Source organism: Typopeltis vanoorti, chromosome 16 (assembly GCF_054136105.1).
Source record: "Typopeltis vanoorti isolate ZY-2024b chromosome 16, IOZ_Tvanoo_1.0, whole genome shotgun sequence".
Classification (NCBI taxonomy): domain Eukaryota; kingdom Metazoa; phylum Arthropoda; class Arachnida; order Uropygi; family Thelyphonidae; genus Typopeltis; species Typopeltis vanoorti.
In genome coordinates this window covers 44,501,345-44,526,491 of record NC_143564.1, presented here as the reverse complement: position 1 = coordinate 44,526,491, position 25,147 = coordinate 44,501,345, and the positions used below count along the sequence as shown (strand labels likewise).

General features: G+C 36.8%; 1 protein-coding gene across 4 annotated transcripts in view; it reads right to left on the bottom strand.

The window, feature by feature from the left end:
• Nucleotides 1-25,147, bottom strand: part of LOC150097982 (MBT domain-containing protein 1-like) — a 469,576-nt gene that overhangs the window by 170,094 nt on the left and 274,335 nt on the right. For all 4 annotated transcript variants that reach the window (XM_090406078.1, XM_090406077.1, XM_090406080.1 and 1 more), the window contains 2 exons: nucleotides 13,782-14,019; nucleotides 7,348-7,427 (listed from right to left, as the gene is read on the bottom strand). In XM_090406078.1, coding sequence (XP_090262204.1) covers nucleotides 7,348-7,427; nucleotides 13,782-14,019 — 318 coding nt within the window. The remainder of the gene's footprint in view (nucleotides 1-7,347; nucleotides 7,428-13,781; nucleotides 14,020-25,147) is intronic.

The following is a 25,147-nucleotide window of genomic DNA, read 5'->3' as shown; positions in this document are numbered from 1 at the left end:
TCAATTATAGTAATATAGACTGGAATGAAGAGACAGCATCTGGAACCAAAGAATATGAATTTTTGAGGGACAACTATCTTAGGCAATAAGTAACTGAGGGTACACAATGATCAAGGGTCTTGGATTTGATTATCTCATCAGAAGATATTATCGTGAATGTCCTCCAGTGGGTATTAGTGACCACAAAATGATCACTTGGGTAGTTGCTCAGCTATATCAGGATTTTTTGTGAGAAAGGGTTATATGTGAAGCTATAAGGTAGGTGATAATGACAAACTTATGAGGCAGCTTGCAGTGATATCATGGAATAAAGAATTCAATGGGAAGGAAATTAATCCTGCTTGGTCCTTGCTCAGGAACTATCTGGCAGAGGCAATGACAGTATACTAGATATGAAATGGAGACTAAAGAGGTGAAGCATGTAGTCTGGAAAAAAAAGGAATTGTGGAAGCAGAACATGATGAGTACCAGCAGTAGCTACATGAGGAGTACAAATAGCAAGGAAGGAAGGAAGGAAGGAAGGAAGGAAGCAAGGTGACTTGCTTGGTAAGGGTAGCAAAAGTGCAGTACAAGGCAGTTAGCAAATGAGACTAAAAAAAATCCTAGGGATTTTTTGATATGGGGCCAGTAGAAGGAAGAATGATTATAGGAGGATGATGTTTGATGTTTCTCTGTGATAGTGATAGAATGATAACCACTGAGGAGGATATAGTAGAGATGCTAAATTGAGGTGGGGGGGGGGAGAACAACTGATGGTGAGTGAGCAGAAGGTACACGAGGAATGGAGTAAACTTCATGTCAATAAGGCAACAGAACATGATGGTATATCATCATGTCTTGAGAAAATGCTCCAGAGGGTTAACAACAGCTTTAACTTACCTTTTTAAAACAAGCCTTAGACTGGGCCAAGTCCCAAAAAGGACTGGAAGGAGGGAAAAGTTGTTTTGCTTCATTAAGAGGTGATAAGAAGCTGGTGTGGCCAAGAAGCTAGTGAGGACCAAGATTCAGAATTGGACTGTCAGTAGCATAATTGTCTCTGATGACAGCATTGGTTTGCTAAAGGAAGATCATGTTAGCAATCTGCTTGCTTATTATAACAAGGTGACAAATACAGACAAGGAGAGATACATACATACACAGTAGTATTTATTTACCATCCAACAATGGGTTTGGATGGTAGATTAATGCATTAGATTGGAGACTGGTTGTCTGATATGTATCAGCAGGTTGTGAATGGAAGAATGATATCCGAGATGAGGAAAGCCGCTAGTGCTGCGTCCCATTGGTGCATTTGGGGGCTGTGTTGTATGTAAATTTATTTTGTATGTAAATGAAAGATGCTTCAATGTGATATTCAGTTGTCTGTAGATGATGCAAAGTTGAGTAGGGCTATGAGAAGTAAGGAAGATGTAGCCTTGCAAGAGCATTTGAATAGACTGAGTGTGGTCAAGTGCATGGGGATGCCAGTTCAATGTAGAAAAGTAAGGCTTTAAAGATTTTCACCTTATATCCCCACCAAAAGATTGGTGGGGATATAAGGTGAAAGAGATGAAAGATCTGAAAGCAGTGCTGGATCTCTACCATCCAAACCCATTGCAATGTGAGCAAGTCTGTGGGGATGCCTGTTCAATGTTTTAAAATCTGTGAAGCAAAAATAGGATGCAGAGTATAAGATTGGTGGGGATATCTTAGAGAAAGTGGAAGAGATAAAACATCTGAGAGTAGTGGTGGATAAGGAATTGAAATTTTGGGAGACATTTTGCAAAATTTTGAGATCAGCACAGTGGATTATGGCAATGATACAGAAAACACTGATATGTAGAAGTAAGGACGTCATTATTCCACCGTACAAAGCTTTGATCAGAGCGGATATGTAATGATGACCAATACTCTGGCACCTCAAGTCTCCTCCATCACATGCTGCCTCAAGTAATCATCTTTCAGTAAGTGAATAAATTCCATTACCTTCCTAGCATGTGATCTCTTTTCCTTCCAATCTATATCTCCATAGATTGGAAACGGCAACCACCATACATTTTGTCTTATTGGCCTTGATCTTACACCAGACAACTTCAAATGAACAGCCATCCTCCTGCATGTCTCCTATTCTTTTTAGTTGCAATTCATTTGCTATCATCAGCAGTACCTTTTCCCCACCCTATCTTCCTTGAAAATACTAAACACTTCACATTCTATCCCTGCAAACTACATCATCTGCTGTTAGCCAGTCTCACTAATGCCTAAAACTTTTGGCAAGGTTGCAGTAATTGATGCCCAAAACTCCTTCCCCTGATACTTCTGGCATTAGTATATAGAAACTGAAGCATCTGGGAGCAGTTTACCATCCAACCCCCATTGTTGGATGGTAGACTGGGTGTGGTCAAGTGCATAGGCCCTTAACCATCTTTACTTCCTAAATTTCCCACTCTATTCGATATTTTTTGCTCGAGAGAGAGAGAGTAAACTCTGCACTTGGTCATTCTCACACTCATTCACTCATAACCATAATGATAAATATACAGCAACGTGAAATATTTACAGCATGTGTGAGGGATATTTAAAGCAATTGAATAGTTTTTATTTTTATTTATTTATTATTATTATTTTTTGACATGAAAAAGTTACTCTACAAAGATGTGGAAAGCAGTGCTGTGCATTGCTGTATCATAAATATATAGCAATGTGAAAATATTTACTGCATATGTAATGCTTCCAAAACCACTTTCTTTTTTATATTTAAAGCAATTCAAGAATTTTTGGAGAGGAAGTAGTTAACCCCACAAAGATCTGGAAAGCAGTAATGAAAGCACTGTGATGTTTTCTTAACCCAATGGCTATTTACAGCTACCCCCCCCCCAATTATTTTCATGAATTTCACTCCTGTTGTTCTAATCAGGATAGGTTGCATGCTGAACTACATAGCTGGAAATTATGACAAACTTAAAAGAATACAATCTTTGGTCCCACTGTATCATTTACTGAATGGATATCAGCAATGCATGGAAAGATTTAAAAAGGTTCTTAAATGTAGTATCTGAATGTACCCCTAGAATTTGAAGAACAAATAGGATAGGGATGACATGGATGCACAAGCTTATTAAGCAATCTATACAAAGATGATATGGAAGGAATATCATGAGAATAATAGTTCGTCATGAAATATATATGAAGTCAGACCACAGTTGATATGAGTATTGTAGGGAAACTGTATTTTTTTTAATTTTTTTTTTTTTTTTATGTGGGGCCCATATACGAGAGGTTGGCTGGTCAACCTATAGTATTTTAGTACCATATATGGGAAGTGGGATGGGAAAGGAGAAACTTGTTGACATTCGATTTAAAAGCCTGTATATTGCATGCCTTGGGAAATACATCAGGGGGGAAGACTGTTCCACAGTTCAGCAGTAGCAGGGATGAAGGAGGAGGAAAAGAAACTTGTTCTGTGGGTTTCAAGGTGTACTGTGAATAGATGTTGGGCAGCGGCTGTACGTGTTCTAATGGGTTTAGTACAGAGTGGGGGAATTATTGATGCTGTTTCAAATGAGCAGTTTCCATGAAAATATTTATAGAATATACAAATTGCAGAAACAACGTCTACGTGAAAGTGGGGGGAGTGAGTTGGTAAGAAATGGATCATTTATCAGTCTAATTGCTCTCCTCTGTATTGAGTCAAGCATTTTGAGGGAGCTTTTAGACGCCCCACTCCAAATGTGAGAACAGTATTTGATAGCTGGGTGGATTTGTGATTTGTATAAGTTTAACAGCTGTTTTGAAGTGAAGTAACGTCCTGAGCGAAAGAGAAAGCCTAGTTTTTTAGAAGCTGAGAATGCAATGGTTGTGATGTGTTTATGCCAGGAGAGGCCTGAAGTCATAGTAATTCCGAGAAGAGAGATTTCATCTTGTCTGGGAATTTGAGTGTTATCAAAAATAATACTGGGGGAAAATGGTTCTTTTTTTGGGAAATAAGACAGAACTGGGTTTTACTAGCATTGAAGTTGACGAGGTTATCTGAGCCCCATCAGAGGATGTCTTGGAGGTCCGAATTAAGGGAAGTTGTGGTTGATGGTCTGTGGGTTGAAGTGAGTTGTGTAGAGTAAGGTTTATCAAATGAAAGGGAGGAGTGCAATGTGCTGTCATCTGCAAAACTGTGTATTGAGTTGGAGGTCAACTGAAGTAGGTCTTGATGTAGACAAGGAAGAGGGTCGGTGAGAGTGCTGAACCTTGCGGGACCCCAGCATTAGTTGGATGGTGGGAGGATAGGGAGCCATCTACTATCACACATAGTGTGCGTCCAGACAGAAAGCTGGCAATCTGTCTGCAGAAGTCCCGAGATAGTCCAAATGATGGAAGTTTGCTTAGTAAACCTTTGTGCCAGATCCAGTCAAAAGGCTTTAGAGATATCAAGTGCAACTACTTGGGATTCGCCAAATTTTTCCATGGCATATGTCCAGAGATGGGTGATATATGAGAGCAGGTCACCTGTTGATCAGCATCGATGGAATCTGTACTGGTGGTCGCTTAATAGCTGGGTACCTTCAAGGTAGAGTAGGAGTTGAGAATTGATGGTTTTCTCCATCACTTTAGATAGAATTGAGGTGAGTGAGATAGGGCGGTAGTTAGATAGCAGCGATTTGTCACCCTTTTTGGGAATGGGTTGAATATAGGCCAATTTCCAGACTTTGGGATATATATATATATACATATACCAGTGGAGTAAGAGAGTGTGTACAGATGGCACAAGATAGGAGTCAGTTCTGCTGCACAGACCTTCAGGACAATTGGAGGAATGCATTAGGGCCAGGAGCTTTTTTTGTGCCTAATTCTGACAACAGGTTTATGATCTCTTTCTAGCAAATGGAGGGGTATTGTATGTTGGGCAGTTGGAATGATTGGGGAATTTGCCATTGTCAGTTATGCATGCATTGGAGGCAAAGTGTGAAGCCAGGAGATTGTCTTTTTCTGTGGGTGATGTTGCAATTGAGCCATCTGGGTATGATAGGGGTGGGAGTAGTGTAGGGCAAAAGTTGCAGCCAATTGCTTTGGCAAGAGACCAAAAGGCATGGCTGCAAGTTTCCTGCTTTTTGCATGTTCAAATTCTGTTTTGGAATCATTGATAATTTTTTTGCATCTGTTTTGGGCTTCGGTATAGGCAATGAAGGAGGATGGAGTTCTTAATTTGAGCCAGTTGTGGTATACCTGATTTTTCATTTGTACAGCCTTGGCACATCTTTTAGAGAACCAGGGTTTGGATAGGGGATGGCAGTTCAGAGAAGTGTGGGGAATATATGTTTTCATGTCAGTGAGGATTATTTTGGTGATATATTCGGTGCATATGTTTGGATTGGAAGACTGCAAACAATAGTCCAACCATGGGAATGAAGCATAGTAGTCTCGGAGGCTGTCCCTAGTTTGTTTGGCACTGTTATAATGCCAAACTACTCTTGTGCAGGTGTGACTGTGTAAGCGTTGTTGCATGGGGCAGGAGATGAGCACTAGGTTGTGGTCAGAAATGCCCAGGGGGCTCACTACATTCACTGTAAATTTGGAAGGGTCATTGGTAAGGAAGATATCTAGGGTATTTGGGGAGTGATTTGGGTTATCTGGTATTCTGGTAAGTTTGTGAACAATTTGTGTAAGGTCATTGGTGATGGCAAATATTTCAGTGTCTCTGCCTGCAGGATCTGTACAACTGGAAGTGGAAAGCCAGTTGGTGTTATGGACATTAAAATCAGCTAGGAGGATGATTTCACTATTGGGAGAGTGGGACTGGAGAAAATCAACTTTTAAGGAGAGGAAATTAAAGAGCTCGGAGTGGTTGGTGGTATTAGGAGAACGATAGAGACAGCAGACGAATTTGACTAAGTGAGGGAGGGATATTTTTAACCAAAGAAGGTCAAAGTTGGGCGATTCCAGGTTAGGTGCTCTCTGGCAGGGTATGTCAGAGCGGATATATGCGCACACACCACCCTTGGGTCAATAGGAGTTAAATAGTGTACAGTTTGGATGGTTGAGATGGATAGTGCTGGAGGAAGGTGAAATTTGAGTTTCTGTTAAGAAGAGTAGGTGGGGTTTGGTTGACTGCAGATGATAGTGAACGCTATTAAGGTTGGAGTTGAGACCACGGATGTTGGTGTAGTGGATATGCAAGGGTCTGTGGGGCATGGCTTTGACTGCAAGGGTCCTGCACGTTTCCTATGTAGTGCCTGCATACTGGTCTCCTTGGTGGCTATTAGTGGCGTCACTTGGTTTTTGCACTAGTTTGGTTTGTTTGTAGTCTTTTGTCCAGCTGTTGTCTCCATTTTGGTGTTTTTCTTCTAGCTGTCTTCGGAGTTGGCATCTTTGTTCCTTTTGTGCAAAGGTTAAGTCATGGTGAGCACGTACAGGCGATTAGGGGCAACTGTCCTTTAGCTTGCTATTTATCACTGTTATTAATTTGGATGTGTTTGTCAGTGTGTCATGGAGTATGAAAAGAAGTTGATTATAAAGGCCAAAGGCAAACTAAAACAATTTTATTGTTAAGTTTGCAAGTAAAAGAAAAAATGAATGTGGAAGAATAATTTTACTGAATGCAAGTGATAACCTTGTGTCAGAAGCAGATGTGGTTGGTTTGTTTGTAGTCTTTAGCAACCTAAAGATGTGTATAACCTTGTATCAGAAGAAGATGTTCAAATAATGAGTGCTCACTTCTCATCAACCTGCTGTATGTAACACAGTGTGGTAAGAACTGGATAAGAGTTCAGCAATAGGGTCACCAAATGTCTTATCAGCATGTATGCTAAAGGAATGTTCAGCTGAACTGGCTAGGCACTTGACATATTTGTTTAATTTGAGTCTCAGGTCAGGAAAGATTCCATAGGAATGTAAAGAATGTATGATCATCCCATTGCACAAGGATGGTGAAAAGACTGATTATCTCTAATTATTGACATATCAATATCTCCAATATGTGTATCCCTGGAGTGGTGGTGAAAATTTTAGAGAAGCTGGAAATAACTCGTATATATAATAATTTCATAATAATTCATAATACAGGTTATTTTGGTGATTGATAAATATCTGAAGTACAAATTTAGTTACACAGAAATTTTTTCTGATTTCTTATTACTACAAAAGTTTCTAAGCACCATAAATTATTTAAAAACAGGCTTATTAAAATTTTAATGTTCAATAACTTAGAAATATTTTCTACAATATATGTTGTTCATGTTACAACAGAAAATTTAAACTGGTTTTCTGGTTATTTTATGGGATATCTGTTCATATTTATTTTTGCATTTTCTGTTTTTTCAAATTTCTATATACTTGAAACTTTTTATTACTACTAAAATTTGAAATATGAATTCTTACCGGATGAAACATTTCCCATGATGAATCGTCAGGTTCGAATTTTCGAAATAATGCTTTCTGTAGAGAACGCTTTGCATAGTCTGAAAGAAAAAGGAATAAGAAACTGCCAAGGACTTTTCATTTGGAAAATAATATTCATATTATAGAATTACAGTAGACAATTCCCTCCACTCACACATGACCTGTTAGATCAATGAATTCAATTCATTTTATCTAACAAAGTAATGAGCAAAAATAATAAGGATTTTTATTGGGGGGCAGGATTAACTTTGTACAAATTTCATAATAAAACCTGTGATCTTTTTGTAGTTCACATCATACTCTAAAAATTGATGGCCTAACAGTAAGAAATAATCAATACCTTCACTATTTATATATATATGTAAGATAGTTTTTCTTTAGGATCTGTATATACACATTAATATACAATAATAAATTTAGTTTAATCCTTTATCCAAGTGTGAGCAAACAAAGTTTGCACCTGAAAATATCTTCAGGACTGGAGTAAGGTAGTATAACACCGGGCAACTTGTAAAGGTGGACCAAGCTAACATCACTCCTATCTCAGTATCTCCCATAATGTAAAACCCACCTCCTTGCAGGTATGTATAATGTTATGCATTAAGGGAAGGGCCACTACCCAGACTAGTTTTGACCTTTATTGAGGTCTCTTCAGTGGGAGCCAGGCCCAGAAGTGGAGATACCAGGCAGAAGCAATAGCAAGGTCATCTTTACCTATAGGAGTTGCCAAAAGGTGTGCCACCTTTTTATTAAATTACTCTGGATTTAGAGAAAGATGTTGAAAGTTTATTTTTCACTTGGTTAGATTATAATAAATTTAATTTAATCCTTTATCCAAGTGTGAGCAACCAAAGTTTGCACCTGAGACAGGAGTGATATTAGCTTGGTCCACCTTTGCTACGAGTTTACGGGTGTTGTACTACCTTACCCCAGTCCTGAAGATATTTTCAGGCGCAAACTTTGTTTGCGCTGAAGACCAAAGCTCACATGTCAAAGGATGGTGGAGAAGGAAAGAAATGAAGCTGGATGGGCAAGCTGGTTAGAAGTGAGAATACTGGACAGAAAGTTGTGGAAAGAAAGGATCTGTGAAACATTACAAGGATCTGTGAAAAAATCCCTGTGAAACATTGCAACATGAGAGGAACTTCCTGAAAGTTAGCGTGTTTCGTGCCATATCAAGAACAAAGGTTTATGGACCTTTCTTTTTTGCTGAAGAGACCGTTACTGGGGTAATGTATCTCGACATGCTTGAAAACTGACTTCTTCCTCAAATCAATGAAGATTCAGAAGACTTCATTTTCCAACAGGACGGAGCTCCACCACATTGGCACCAGGATGTTTGAGATTTTCTCAATGAATCTCTACTTCAACGATGGATAGGTCACATCAGGAATGAAGACCTGGCGCTTCATTTCTGGCCCCCAAGATCTCCCAATCTCACACTCTACGACTTTTTCTTATGGGAGTTCATAAAAGAAGCAGTTTATGTACGACCTCTACAAACACCTTTGGTTGACCTAAAAAACCGTATCACAACTGCGGTGAACTCAGTGATGCAAGACATCCTTCTTCGGGTATGAGATGAATTCAGCTACCATCTTGATGTTATCCATACAGCCAGAGGAGGGGGGGGGGCACATTGAACAACTATAAACTTTAATTGAACATCAATAAACTTTATTGTGAGTATAATCAAATATACTTTACATCATATTTGTCACTAATTCTATGTTTGATATATATAGACTTACAAAATTGAGTCCATCTTTTAGAATCACCCTGTGTGTGTGTGTGTGTGTGTGTGTGTGTGTGTGTGTGTGTGTGTGTGTGTGTGTGTGTGTGTGTGTGTGTGTGTGTGTGAGTGAGTGAGAGAGAGAGAGAGAGAGAGAGAGAGAGATTTTTGAAAAATTCAGCAGAAGTAGACTAACTGCCAATGTTGACAAGGTGCAATTAAAAGTTTTGAGGAGATGGGATCTCAGAAAAATTGTCTTTGGACTAAACAAAGACACAACCTCTTACCATATTTGAGATTCTTTCACCTGTTTAGAACTACCAATTCAGGAATTTATACACAAAATCATTGAAATCTTTATTTTCTTCTAAAGCCATAATCTTCCCTGTTCAGTTGTACATAATAAAATTTACAAAAGCTGAAGAAGAACAAGTATACAGTAAACCTGTTTAATTTTTTTGGTCCAGTCAATACCAAAGTTAAAAAGGAATTTCTTCAATTATCAAAGCAGCATGGAGACTTCCAGTATTAAAATTCTACCTCCATAAAATATTATAGACCAATCACTCTCTCTCTCTCTCTCTCACACACACACACACGCAAACATTCTCCAGTACTGCCTGAATATTCACCACCCACTTTTTGGAATAAAACATTACAATGGGAAAAGGAGAATGGATATTAGTTTAATGTGGCAAAGTGTAAGGTTATGCATTTTGGGGTGAAAAGATCACCAACTGCTTACCACATTGATGGAACTATACTCCAGAAAATTAACGAAGCCAGGGATCTGATGCTGCTGGTGAGGAAGTTTAGAGGGAAAATTGCACAAGGGGCAAAAAAGCTCATAGGATTACTTAATTACTAATACTAAAGAACACCCTGAAGAGGAACAGAGATAAGCAAGTGATTATATTTCTTTATAAGGTCTCGATAAGACCCCATTTGACTATTGTGCACAGAGTGGTCACCAAGCTTTTTTGGGAGATGAGTTACCAAGATGTAACAGATCATATGGAATGCACCTTATGAGAATAGGTTCAAGATTTGTGGGTTACAGAAATTTTTTGATAGGCATAAAAGGAGTGATAAGATTGAGACATAAAAATTATTGAAAGGTTTTTGCAGGATTGATACAAAGTAAATTTTTAAGAATATATCTGGTGGCGGGAGAACTAGAGATTATCCTTGGAAATTGAGGAAGCATTTGGTTAACAAGGGCGTGTAGACTAAATTGCCAGTCTTCATGGGTAGAGTGACTTGAGTTCAAAGCGAAGCATGACAGGCACTGCACAAATATCGGATAGTGCTTAGCATGAGTTTAGGGCCTCTCTCATGAGTCTATAGCCTCCATGGAGTTGCTTTTGTATTAATAATAATACCCACTATTTGAACTTTAATAACAAATTATGAAATATCTTCAAAAGTAGAAATTTACTTGAGATAATTTCTTCAGGCCATACCAATTTATTACACTGAGAATTCAGTGCATAAAGTGGTTCTTCAATATTTTAATATTAGAATGGTTAAAAAAAATTACAGGAATACCTCGATAATTGCAGTTTCGATTATCGCGATTCTTGATTTATCGTGGTTTATAATTTGATACCAAAATTCGAATTATCGCGGCCACGAGATGTAGCCCACTACATATACAACCAGTTCGAGTCACCACTCTCCAGGTATCGCTCTCTTGTAGCGATTCGTTTTTATCTGATGGTGCCTGCTCACCACTCACCTGTAACTGTCTGCCTTTGCCTGAAGTACATGTGGATATTTATTTCTCTTTTTATTTACCCCTACAATGAATGCTAAAAAAAAACAAGGATGATACCAAGTCTACAGCTATCAAGAAGAAACGTAGAGTGATCAGCTTAGAAGATAAGTTGCATATGATAAATAAGTATGAAGCAGGCATAACCAAAGCCAAAATTGCAAGAGAGTACGGTCTAAATGAATCAACTGTTTGCCATATTTTAGACCATGCTGTAAACTATAAGCAACTAGGACAAAGTGCCTCGACCTCGTCTGGGTCCCAAACTATGAGAAACAGAAGCCATCTTATGATTGAAATGGAAATGCTATTGTCAGTGTGGATAAAATATTGTAACCAAAAGAGAATTCCTCTTAGTCAAATGACTATAAAAACAAAATCATTGAATTTGTTTGAAACTTCAACAAGAAAACAATTAGAAAGCGAAAATGATTCGGCATCAGTAGTGGAAGAAACTTTCTATGCAAGTTCAGGATGGTTTGATTGGTTCAAAAAGCGATCAAGCATTCATAGTGTTCATGTACAATGTGAAATTGCAAGTGCCAATGAAAAAGCAGCAGCTAGTTTTCCTGGTGAATTGCAACAGATCATTGAAGAAGGAAATTATACTGATGATCAGATATTTAATGCTGACGAAATAGGCTTATTATGGAAAAAAATGTCCACTAAAACATTTTTAGCAAAAAATGAAAAATCACAGCCTGGCTACAAGGTTTCGAAAGAGCATGTAACACTTTTACTATGTGGCAATGCGTCTGGAGATTACAAGATGAAGCCTCTCTTTATTTATCGTTCACAAAATCCTTGCCTACTTAGAAGTTTAGATAAAAATTTTCTCCCTGTTCATTGGAGATTCAATAGAAAAGCTTGGATGACAAACTATTTTTGAGGATTGGTTTAAAAACTGTTTTTGTCCTGAAGCTGAAAGGTACTGCAAGTCATTAAATCTCAATTTTAAAATCTTGTTGATATTAGATAATGCACCTAGTCATCCAACAGCACTGAATGATTTGTGCAAAAATGTAAAAGTTATTTATTTACTACCTAATACCACTTCCATCATCCTGCCAATGGATCAAGGTGCAATCGCATCCTTTAAAGCATATACCTACGAAGAACTTTTTCATAAGCAATAGAAAAGACTACAGGAGATGAAGCTATGACTTTGACAGAATTCTGGAAGGCATTCAATATCAAAAATTGCATTGAGAATGTTAAGGAAGCATAGAGTGAAGTAACGCCTAGCAACCTGAGAGCGACGTGGCAAAAGATTATTCCTCATTGAGCAAATGATTTTAAAGGATTTGAAAATGAAGTAACCCATGTTATTAATGACATAACTAAGCTTGGCTTCGATCTAGGACTAAAAGAAATTGAAAAAGGTGATGTTCAGGACCTGCTTCAGTCACATAAGGAGCTGGATGATGAAGACCTAATTAACCTCGAGAGAGAACATGCTTACGATGACCAAATTGATGAGAATGACGAAAAAATTGACATATCAGCAAAGGAATTTACCCTCAAAGAAATGGATGAAATGTTTAGAATTGCTGAAAATTTTAAAGAAAAAATCTTGAACTGCGATCCTAATCGCCGTTCAAGATTTTTGAGCGATCAATGAAAGTTCGTCAGGAAATTGAAAATTCCATCCATTGCTACCGAGTTTTATACGAAGAAAAAAGAAAGAAAAAATTCCACCAGACAACTCTACATCAATTTTTATCCAAGAAAAAATAATTGTATGTACTCCTTATATATGTTACTGCTCAAGTGCGAAAACCGTTAATGTGCAGATTACCTAGCTAATCTGCAGATTAACTGATTTGCTCCGTTAACGTGCGGAATCAACAGTTTTCTGCATTTTACCTAGGTAATGTGCACATTAACGGCTTCCGTATCGTTAAAGTTCAAAAGTTTGTTTCTCTCATTTCCTTTCCCTACTCCTTCCCCCCTCTCCCTCCACTTTTAGTTTGGTTTTTTAATAAGTAAACATAATTTTATCATATGTTTTTTTTCTTAATTGTAATAATATTTTAAACCGTTTAATTCCTTGTATTATATTAATTGATTGATGATTGATTCTATCAACTAATTTGTTGATTGTTTGATTGTATTAACTTGATTCTTTAGACATCGAAAAATAAATAAATAACATTATGTTAATTTAAGCGTACAGAAACGTTGCTGTTGTTCCAGCAAAGATCTTATTTTCACTTTAACGAGTGCCTAGTAGGTAATGTGCAGATTACCTAGGTAATTTGAGAAATGAAACAATTTTCCGCACATCAACGGATCACCGTAGTTAATCTGCACAATACCTAGATAATCTGCAGAATAACTGATTTCTGCACTTTAGCGGTAACATATATAAATAAAGATGAAAGAATAATCTTGTTTTTCTAAATGAACCTTCATTTTTTACTTAACACGTTTCACACATTTCTTTTTTACTTCATATATAAAATTTAATTAATAGATTTGAAAAATCCTTGGCAATGATCACCTATTTTACACGCATTATTTATCCCGATTATCGAGGATTCGATTATTGCGGTATTTTTCGTGGCAACAATAACCGCAATAATCGAGGTATTCCTGTACATATTTTCTGAACGAGCAATCCAATTAACTGTATCATTAATTTTCTTATTTAACCAAGATAAGCAAAAGATATAGCTGACTCTCACTATAGTAAACTTGTAAGGTTCACAGAAAGAGTTTGCTATATTGGACAGTTTTTGCTATCCAATATAGCTAAGTGGTTTTGGTTGGGATTTTCAGTAGTCAATTAGAGTAACTAAGTTTCCTGTAGCAGCATTTGCTATAGTGATAATTGAATGTAAAACAAAATCCCATTTTCAAAAACTTTAGAAATCTAATTTCAAAAAGTGGTAAACCATACCATACCATGGCTAGCACGGAGATCATGTCCAACCACTTGTGCCCAACCTACAGGATGAATTAGTGGAGATCTTTCATGACACCAAAATCCTTCATCACCATCTTCAGACGTCTCATAAGTGACATGAAGGCGTCCACCTACAGTTTCCACAACTTTGGCCACTCGAACAGCAGATATGCGATTTTTATCAACGACTTCTAATTTCATTCTAATTCTGAATTTATTTTTTAGACTCTCATACACCTGAAAATAAAACAACTTAAAATTGGTTTCCAAACTCTGAACATGAACAGCATTACAATGATGGTTATAGTCATATCTTTCATCTTTTTAAAGAGAGTAATTTATTATTATTATTTTCTATGTTCCTGTAATCAAGGCCTGATTAAAATGTAGTACCACTGTATGTATAATAAGATATGGATGAATGTGGAGCTTAAGCATGAAATCTGGAAAAAGAAAGTCCTTTGGAGGAAGTACAAAATGAATAATGGTAATCAGTCACATGAAGAATATAAAGAACAAGCCAGGAGAGTGACTCAGTTAGTAAGGAAAACAAAAGTAGAGTATGAGCAGAAATTGGCAAATCAGGCTAAGAAAAATCCTAGAGAGTTTTTTTTAGATATGTGGCAAGTAGAAGGAAGAATGATCATGGAAAGATGAAGTTAATGGATGAAAGGGATAGAATGGTAACTGCTGCAGAAGACATTGTTGAGGTATTCAGTGATCAATTTATAAGTGTGTTTATAAATAATTCCATCCTAATCAAGGGGGAATCATGAGGAACTTAAGTGTAGAGGACAGATAGCTTGATTGTGAGTGAGCAAGAGGTATTTGAGGAAATAAATAACCTCGATGTTAATAAGGTGATAAGATGTGATGAAATATCACCACACATCTTAAGAGAATGTTCCAGGGAACTGGCAGTAGCATTGGCATGGCTGTTTAACAAGAGTTTTGCAACAGCACAGGTTGTGGTGAAGGTCCTGGAGAGATTGGTGAGAAGTAGGATACAGAAATGGGTTGATAACAGCAGTATTATCTGTGGTTATCAGCATGGGTTTGTTAAGGGGAGATCATGTTTCACTACCTTACTTATGTACTATAACAAGGTGACAAATACCTTGGACAGAGGACATGCATATACAGTGGTGTACTTGGATTTTGCAAAGGCTTTTGATAGACTGCCACGTGACAAGCTCTTAAATAAATTGAAACAGATGGAATTGGATAATAGACTTCTGTGTTGGATCAGTGACTGGCTGTCAGATAGGTATCAGAAAGTTGTATATGGGAGTGCAGTATCTCGAAAGAGAAAGGTCACCAGTGATGTGCCATAGGAGTCAGTTTGGGGCCATTGTTGTTCAATTTGTATGTTAATGATATTGGGTTGGGTTTGTCTAGTAACAGTCAGGCTGATGTAACATCAGCCCTATGTTACATCATGTAACATAACCTGACTGTGCATTGCAGATGATGCAAAACTGGGGAGAGCAATGCACAGTCAGGCTGATGTTAATGTCTTACAAGACGACTTGAATAGATTGCATGAATGGGCAGGTAAGTGGAACTATGTTCCACTGTTCAATGTTGCCAAGTGTAAGGTTTTGAGATTTGGTGAGCAACGATGGGATGCAAAGTATGCACTTGGTGGGAAAACTTTAACAGAAGTAGAGGAGATGAGAGATCAAGGAGTGATGGTGGACAAGGACCTGAAATTCAGGGGCCACACTGCACAAGTTGTGAAGACATCACATCAGGGGCATTGGTGTATAAAAAGTTAAACACAACTAACAAATTATTTAAATTAAAGGGATATTTAATCCACATTATTTCAAAGCTGAATAAGAAACTCTAAGATAGAAATCAAAGAGTTTCATGCTGAAATGAAGCCTTTTGGCTCTTTATTTTATTAATTTATTTGTGCACTTCTTTAACAACTCGTACTGTAAAGTATTAAAGCTATTATCACTACAATCTTGGTATTTATTGGTCTGCCTACTCACTGATGAGACCTCAATAAAGGTTGAAACCAGACTGGTCTGGTAGAAAAGTAGAAACCGGTCTGGTGACCTATCTCCTTTAATGTAAAACAACATACATCTCCTAAAGGATGAGTTTTACATTAGGGTTAATACTAAGAATAGCGATCCTAGCTTTATCCACCTTTACTACGAGTTGCCCGGTATTGTACTACCCAGGTATTTGCTTACGCTTGGACTCGCCAAACTTTTATAGTTTGCTATATTCAGCATGAAACTCTTTGATTTCTATCTTAGAGTTTCTCATTCGGCTTTGAAATAATGTGGGATTAAATATCCCCTTAATTTAAATAATTTTTACATCGCCGAAATGAAGCCTATTGGCTCTTTATTTCACAGTTAACAAAGATTAAATTCATAGTCCATTAGATGTTTCTAACTGCAACATTGAAAAAACTGAAACATTGGTTACTGAATGTTTGTTGGAACATTGTTACCGGAAGAACTCTGGAAATTTATTTTGATGTATCGACTGTGCCCCCAGTGCTCTCCTTGTGGTATTAGATAAAATTATACTTCCAGTAGAGTTCACTCTGAAGTTATCCTAAAACTCTTTTCTAACAGTCGTGGCTAACATTAAATTCCTTCGCTCACAGGTTCGTGTTTATTTCGAAACAGTGCATTGCTTAAAGATCAGGCGGCACACTTTGTAAAGAAAAACAAACATGTTTATTTACACTAAATTGATATTATACAAAATCATACAATAGGAAAGGGTTCTCTTTTAACTCCACTCTAAGCTTAAAACTTCAGCACTTAACATTTACAAAATGCACAGAGTCATGCAACACATTATATCAATACTTAAATAAAACTATCAGCCCATTTTAATTCAAGGATTATCATGCTTTCTAATTTACAACAGGTAATTCCAACTATATTAGAGAACAAACTATTCTTAGACTAACTTCTGAACTATGACCTACGTTAAACACAATAAATGTCCCGTGGATTCACATAAATTTCACACATCATAAGCAAACAACAGAATTTACTCACATATCTTTTTTAATGCTATTATGCACCCATTCCTAGTTTTTTCTTGGGTTCAGAATTTACTTGCATATCTTTTTTAATGCTATTATGCACCCATTCCTAGTTTCTTCTTGGGTTCCTTTGGCTTCCCATCCATTTCAGGTTTTGACTTCCACACAGAGATTCTGTCAGTACCGTTGTCTTATGTGGATGACTTGTGGGGGCTGGAGCACGTTTCTCCTGATGTCTATGAATCAGCTGAAGGGGGTCCGACGACTGAGGCACTTAGCAGACTGTCCTATTGGCAATGCATGCTGGTCCTGCTTCTCTTCTCCCTCAGCAGTTTCACGGCTCCCGTGGTTGTCCCTCGCAGCCTTCAACCGGACCGACGAACACAACGAATTGACTCGATCTGAAGTTCTCTCTTCTCTTCCTTTTCCTGGTGTCGAGTCTCTTTCTTCATTCTTAGATGACCTTTATACAATTTCTCTGGACGAAGTGTCGAGGCTCCATGCACATTCCCGCGTAAACTGTTTTGATCTTCATGTTGATGTTGACTTTTTGTTCTCATCAAATATACACACTTAATCCTATTTTCAGAAAGGCAGAACTGCTTCAGAAGTTTACCACTTTTTTTTTTCACTGTCCTTGAAGGTGGTATCTGGCTGACTCCGATCACATTAAAATCACTTATACTGTATGCAAATCCGACATCAATGCTATGCCGATTTCTAAGACATTGCCCTTGAATATTGCAATTTAACTTTTACTGTTTTGTATAATTTTGCATGTTAATTCCTTGGGGTTAAATATATGGGCTTTTAATTTATTTACGTGTTGGAGGCTTAATGGATTGTATGCAGCACTCAGAAAGGATTAAAACAGAATTTAATACTTTTCCTGTATTTCGTCTCAGTCACTGTGACATCTTCAGGGATTACAAAAAATAGAAAGTATTAAATTCTGTTTTAATCCTTTCTGAGTGCTGTATAGAATCCATTAAGCCTCCAACATGATGTACTCACAGCACTTTAGCCTCTACACACGGAATTTATTTACAACTTTAATACAAAATTAGTTAGGCTTGTTTTACGAGCTGTATCCTCTGTAAAAGTCTATGCAAGAAAAAGGAAAATTCCTACTGCATCAAATTTTACAACGTGATTAGTTAAATTGGTAATAGTTAAATAAAATAATAATATGAAAAAAGAAAAGTCTCATTGACTATATTATCATTCATAGCAATATCTTCATGCTGGTTCAAGACATGAGTATACACAACCTTTGACATTGGAAGTGTGATCACCATTTAGTTTTGAATAAATTTCGATATAAATTATACAAAACATGCTTTCCTGGTGGAACATGGAAACAAATAGTTGATGCTTTGCAGAGCAGGAAAGAGCAGGCTGCAAAATTAGTGATGTGGACAAGAATGACTTAGTTGGTGAAAAAATTTTTTAATTTAGACTTGACGGTGTTGTTGCAAGATAATAATGTTGTTGGTAATAATAAAGGATAGTAATGCTGTTGGTAAAGTCGTCAGTGTATTTTCTGGATATCACAATAGTGAGTTGGAAGGATTGCAGAGATAATGAATAGCAAGGTTATAAATTAAAGATACCAAGAAATTATATACTTGGTTTAATCCTTTATCCAAGTGTAAGCAAACAAAGTTTAAGTGGAAAAACTTTCAACAACGGATAGCAAAATTGCTGAGTTGTGTGAAACAAAGGAAGTTGAGTTTGTTAATCTATGAAGGGAAGTTGAATGGTTTAAAGTTGATGGGTTGCATTACAATAGGCATTTAGAAAGGCTTGTTTGCTGAGAAGGCACAGAATCAAGAAGTTAATATTAGGAGTTAATGATCAAAGGGTACTTGTGAAGTAGGGTAGTACAACCTAATGAGTTGTGTAGCAAGAGGAAGTTTCATACGAGGTGATGGAATACATAAAGGTGAGGATGAGATGGATATGAATAGCAATAATCAAAGTCAGGATCAGGGAAATGGAAGTGGTCAGACCAAAGAGAGTGGTATGGTATAGTGGCTAGAGCAGAGAACATTGGTGTTAGTAGAATAGTCTTAAAGACACAGGGATTGCTATGTTTGTATACAAATGTAAGGAGTATTTGAAGTAAGACAGCTTAGTTTGTTGCATAGGTTTGTCCAAAGATAATGGATATAAGTGAAACTTGGTTGTCTGAGGATGATGTGCTGTTGGGAATAGAAATGGAAGGATATTCAATTTTATGGAGGAATAGGAAAGTGAAAAGAGGGGGGGGGGCAGAGTACTGTTAATGATTGCAGAGGAATTGTGTCTACATAGTGTAGAAGTTGCTAGTACATGTGCAGATTTTAAATCTGTGTGATGTGAAGTTGAAATTAACAGGTTAATATGTCTGATAAGATGCTGTTAAAAGTGAGGGAATGTAGAGAATACCGATTTTGAAATGTTTAGGTAAATTTGTTGGGCATATAAGAAGGTGATCCTGATGGGAGACTAATTACTGAAATATAGATTTCAAGGACAGCGAGTTTTTGAATTTAATTTCTGAGGGATAAGTATCTTAATCAGCATGTGACCTTTAACTAGAGGTTTTAGTGTTTTGGATTTGGTGATAATTTCACAAAATGTAGTTGTTAATGAGGTATTAACACTGCCTCCAACTGATTGTGAATGTTCATGAGATACTTGTTTGGGAAGTGGTGAAACAAAGAAAGGTTACTGCTAAAATAGGATATATGTGGAATTATAACATGGATGATTATTGAAAGCTCTATAGTCAACTAGTATCCATGTGTTGGGTAGGTGAGCTGTGCAGAAAAGATGTTAACAGTGCATGGGAATTCATAAGGCAGTATCTGACACATGCAGTGTATAACTGCATACAAGAGTATGTATACTCTTGGTATGCAGTTTGGTATTTCCATCGAGTTGTTTTCGACTCCTGGTGATTCTATGAAGATACGCTCTACATTCAGATCTGTCCTGGCCATATCTTTCAGAATTTCCAGGTGCATTCCAACTGTTTCTTTAACTTCATCCACCCATCTAATTTTTGGTCTTCCTCTTCTCCAGACTGTCATTTGCTCGCATATGTCCAAAGTATGACAATTTTTGCTTGATGATCATAGCTTCAAGGGAGCAATCTGGCCTTATTCTGTCTAACACTGATTTATTGGTTTGCTTTGCAGTCCATGGTATTCTTCATCTCCAAACCCATAATTCAAATGCACCTATCTTCCTTCTTTCACTCTTTCTCAGCGTCTAACTTTCACATCCATACAGTACCACAAGGAATACCATTGCTTTCACGATTCTGATTTTTGTTGCGAGGCTAATATCTTTAAAGCTCTTGCTTAAATTTGTCATTGATTTCTCTCTGAGTAATAATCTTCTTCATATGCAGAGTAGGAGTAAAATGGATGTACAATGAAATCAAGCAAGCTGTGTTGGAAAAGAAAATGTTATTGAGATGGTGCTGACACTTGATAGCGATTGATCTGCAAGGAGTAATAAATGCAGAGCAGGAAACTGATGAGAATACTAAAGAAAGAAAAGGTACAGTATGAAAGGAGATTGCTGGTCACGCGAAGATTAGTTGAAGGGAATTATTCTACTATATGGCAGGCTGACACAAATGGATAGTAATGGCAGGAGAGTGACCGTTACAAAGGACATAGTGGAATTATGTAATGAGCACTTTATCAGTGTATACCATACTGGTGTAAATGATACAATATGTAGAAGGGAAGCAAGTATTACGAGAAAAAAGGAAGAGATAATCAGAAGTGTATCAGGTGTTCACTGGCTTAAATGTTAATAAGGCTGTAGGGATGAATGAGATATTACCACGTATTTTTAAGAAATGTGTACAACAGTTAGCTATGCACTTGACTTGGTTATTTAATGAAAGTTGCAGTGGGTAAGATTCCTAAAGAGTGGAAAGAAGATGAAATAGTACCACTCCATAAGGTTCTAGGACAGAAGTTTCCAATTATAGGCCAATCTGTATAACTGCAGTTGTAATCAAAGTGTTGGAGAGATTGGTTAGGAATAGAATATAAGATTGTGTTGATGGACATGGTATTCTTTATGATGGTCAGCATAGATTTGTAAAGGGTTAGTCTTGTTTTAGAAATTCACTTACATTTTATGATAAGGTAACGAGTGTGTTGTTAGATAAGTGAGAATCATATACAGTGATATTCTTGGACTTTGCAAAAGTGTTCAATAGATGACCACTTGATAAGTTGGTGTACAAACTGCAGAGGATGGGAATAAATAGTATATTGATTAGATAGATTGGTGATTGGCTCTGACCAATACCAACAAGTTATGTATGATTGAGTAGGGTCTCAAAAAAGGAGTGTAACCAGCGGTGTGCCCCAGGGTTCTGTTCTTGTGCCCTTTGCTGTTTTTTTTTTTTTTTTAATGTGGTTACTACTCACGAAAGGTTATTACTAAACCTATAGTGCATTTGTACTATGGGTGGGCAGGGATTTTTTTTTTCAACTTTTGTCGGTTTTATATATTTTTTTTGTAATTGTTCATTTATTTTTTACACTGTCCAGAAATCCTTCTCTAGTGACCAAACATGGAACTTTTTCATGTGTGCTCTTACCCACACACAATACTAATGTGCTATAGGTCATGTGACCTTGCATGTGTGGACCAGATATATAAAATATGGCAATGGAATTCCATTCATGCATTACGTTGCCACTTTGTCAGTTTGTGGAAGAAAAATATGAGGCTTGCTTGGTGAGAAAACCTTATCACTGACTTGGACAAGTTTTTCTTTCTAAAGAAAATGCTTAAAATAAAGATCTTTCAATCAGAAACAGAGAAGATGCTTTCCTAGGAGTGAACTCTGAGATCAACTTCTCTGTTTCTGATTGAAAGATCTTTATTTTAAGCAATTTCTTCAGAAAGGAAAAGTCGTCCAAGTCAATGATAAGGTTTTCTCACCAAGCAAGCCTCATATTTTTCTTCCAAAAACTGACAAAGTGGCAATGGAATGCAGGAGTGGATTACTGCTTACTGGACATATGAAGTGGATTGGGGGGGGGGGGGGACATATTTGGTCTCTAGAACAACTGTTCTTTATTCGAGAGATAGATTCCAGTATTGAGACCACGTGTTTATTAAATACGAACAGGATACGTGAAAACCTGACAAGTTTCGTAAGTTGTATGACTTACATCATCAGGGGCATTGGTGTATAAAAAGTTACAACACAACTAACAAAGGTTAAATTCATAGTCCATTATATGTTTCTAACTGTAGCATTGAAAAAAACTGAAACGTTGGTTACTGAATGTTTGTTGGAAAATTGTTATTTGTTGTCACGTTCTGTGCGTCACGTGTGTTATGTCCGAGATCTGAGGAAGTTAGATTTTTTTTATGAATGCTGATCACACTTGCTGTGATATCAAAACCTTGGTTTTTGATGCACTGTGTAGGAATTCTAGCAATTTTTGCCGCTTTCTTAAATTTCCTTGTGAAACAGTTTTTATCAATATATGACATGATCGTTTTTTCCCTAAGTACTTTATGGCCAGTGGAAGTTGTGTGGAAAGCTAGGCCTGATTTGTTTCTCTTCTTTTTTCTGTCTTTTTTATGTTCTGCCACAGATTTCTCCTGAACTTCCCTAATAATAAATACAATCAGTCTTAATGGGTATTATTTTATGTATTTTTGGCGCTCCATAAATTCTTGGGACTAATGGGTGTTTATATAGAGTTCTTTTTAGTTATTCAGGCCAGTTAGGTATCTTCTTGATTAAGTCATTAATTTTATTATGTGCTCGCCATGTGGAATCTCTGGTAATAGGCAAATAGGTAGTAGAATCCTCTAAGAGGTGTTCATCTTTCTTGTGTAATCCTCAGAGTTAATGACAACTGTCACATTCCCTTTATCTACTTTAATCATCACGATGTTGTTGTTGTCAAGTCTTGATTTTTTTTAAGTGCTGCAGATTCCAGTTTTTGATAAGTTCTTGCGTGGTATTTTGAACTTTAATAGTGATGCAGAACTTTGTATGCGGATGAGGTCTGCTGTGTTGCTAGGCAAATTGCAGATTCCTTTTTCAATTTGTGCAATGATATTATCTACTTTCGGAATGTGCTGCGGCATTAAAGCGAAACTGAAGCCTTTCATTAGAAGATTGTTTTCTGCTTTTGACAAGACTCGTGAAGATAGGTTAATCACTTTAGAGTGATCCAGATGCTTTTGTTGTTGTTTTTTTTCTTTCTGAAGTAAATTGAATTTCCTTATTAAATTATATTTTTTCTGTTCGTTGTAGCTTTATTGTATGTAATGTTATCGATATTATTCCAAAGGTCTGATGGTAGTGAAGTGGCTAATCATATATTGATAAAAATTGTTTCACAAGGAAATTCAAGGAAGTGGCAAAAATGCTTAGAATTCCTACACAGTGAAACAAAAACCAAGGTTTGATATTACACCAAGTGTAGTCGGCATTCATAAAAAATTTAACTTCCTCAGATCTCGGACATAACACATGTGAAGCATAGAACGTGACAACAAATAACAATGTTCCAACAAACATTCAGTAACCAATGTTTCAGTTTTTTTCAATGTTACAGTTAGGAAGATCTAATGGACTATGAATTTAACCTTTGTTAGTTGTGTTTAACTTTTTATACACCAGTGCCCCTGATGATGTAAGTCATACGACTTATGAAACCTGTCAGGTTTTCACGTATCCTGTTCATATTTAATAAACTGTGTGATCATGCTGCAATATTTTATAGATTTTAGAAGCTGTATTGCTTAAATAGCAGAATTTTAAGACTGGAAGTCCAAAATCTTCCATGCTTCTTTGATAGTTGAAGAAATTCCTTTTTAACTTCTTGGTAACGGTGGGATCAAAAAAATTGCAGAGGTTTACTATATAATTGCTTTTCTTCAGCTTCTGTGATGCCTGTAATATTTATTATGTACAACTGAGCAGGAAGATTATGGTTTTGAGTACTACAGCTTTAGAAGAAAAGGAGAGTGGCTGTATTTTCCAGTCTTCTGACATTTCAAAGTTCTTGTATATAAGTTCTTGGACTGGTAATATTTGATAAGTGGAGAATTGAATTCCAATATAATGAGAGGGTTCTCTCTCTTAGGGGTTAGTCCAAAAAAGAATGTCTCCAAGATCCTACCTTCCATAAACTTTTAATTTTGTCTTATCTGCATTAATAATTAATCTATTGCTTTTGCTGAATTTTTCCAAAAGACCAAAAAATATATATACGAAATCATTATCCTTCCAAGTTTCCACTACATCATCGGCATATGCTAATACCTTATTTTTCTTTATAGTTGAAGGAACTGTTATTCCTCGCACAGCATGTGTATTGTTGACTTCCTGTAAGAAAGTTTCAAGTACCAATGCAAAGAGCAGTGGACAGAGAGGGCAACCTTGCTCGACTCCTTTTCAAATTTTTACTGGATCTGACAGGAATCCATTAACTAGGAGACTGATGGTTGAATTGGCATAGGCTTCTTTGATAATGGATAGTAGTTTTTTACCTCTACCAGTTTGCTAGAGGATGTGGAATAGAAAGGGATGCCGGACATTATCACATGCTTGAGTAAGGTCTACTGCTAGCATATGTATCTATTATAGTATGTATGTATTAATTATGTATCTCATTCCCACTTTGAGCCTGCTATTGATAATGCAGAAAAATATCTGGTAGTCAATATTAGATAGAGAAATAGGTCTCCAGCTGCTGATTAAAGTGTGATCTCTATTAGGTTTAAGAACTCGATACAAATTCACTTGGTATGTGTCCTGATGAGAGAAAGGAATTAAATAGTGTAACTAGAATGGGAAGAATAAAATCCCAGGCATCACGGTAAAGTTCTATCCCTAGACCATCAGGTCCTGGTGATTTTCTTGTCTGGCACTCTTTATAGGCTGTGGTAATTTCAGATGCTGTAATGGGTCTGTCAAGCCCATCTTGGATAGGAACATGAAAGCCATTAATGTTCCAAGAGAATTTCCAACAGTACTATTGTCTTGAAACAAATTTTTGTAGTGTTTTTGAAAGGAGTCAAGGATGTCTTGAGTGGTGAACGTCTTCTCCATCAATGCAGATTTGAGTAATAGTCCTTTCTTTGCAAAAGTTTGTGAATTGTCTGTTGAAGAATGCAGCTGAATGGCTATCTGCTAGGTGCTGCTGCTGTATTCTTATCTTAAAATTTCTTTCTTCTACTTGTTTCTACCTTTCCAGTTCCATCTCTATGTTAATGTTTCTGATGCTGTTGTTACATTCTATACCAGTGCATTGGTTTGTTTGTAACGAACCAGCTTCTCTCTTTATACAGGTC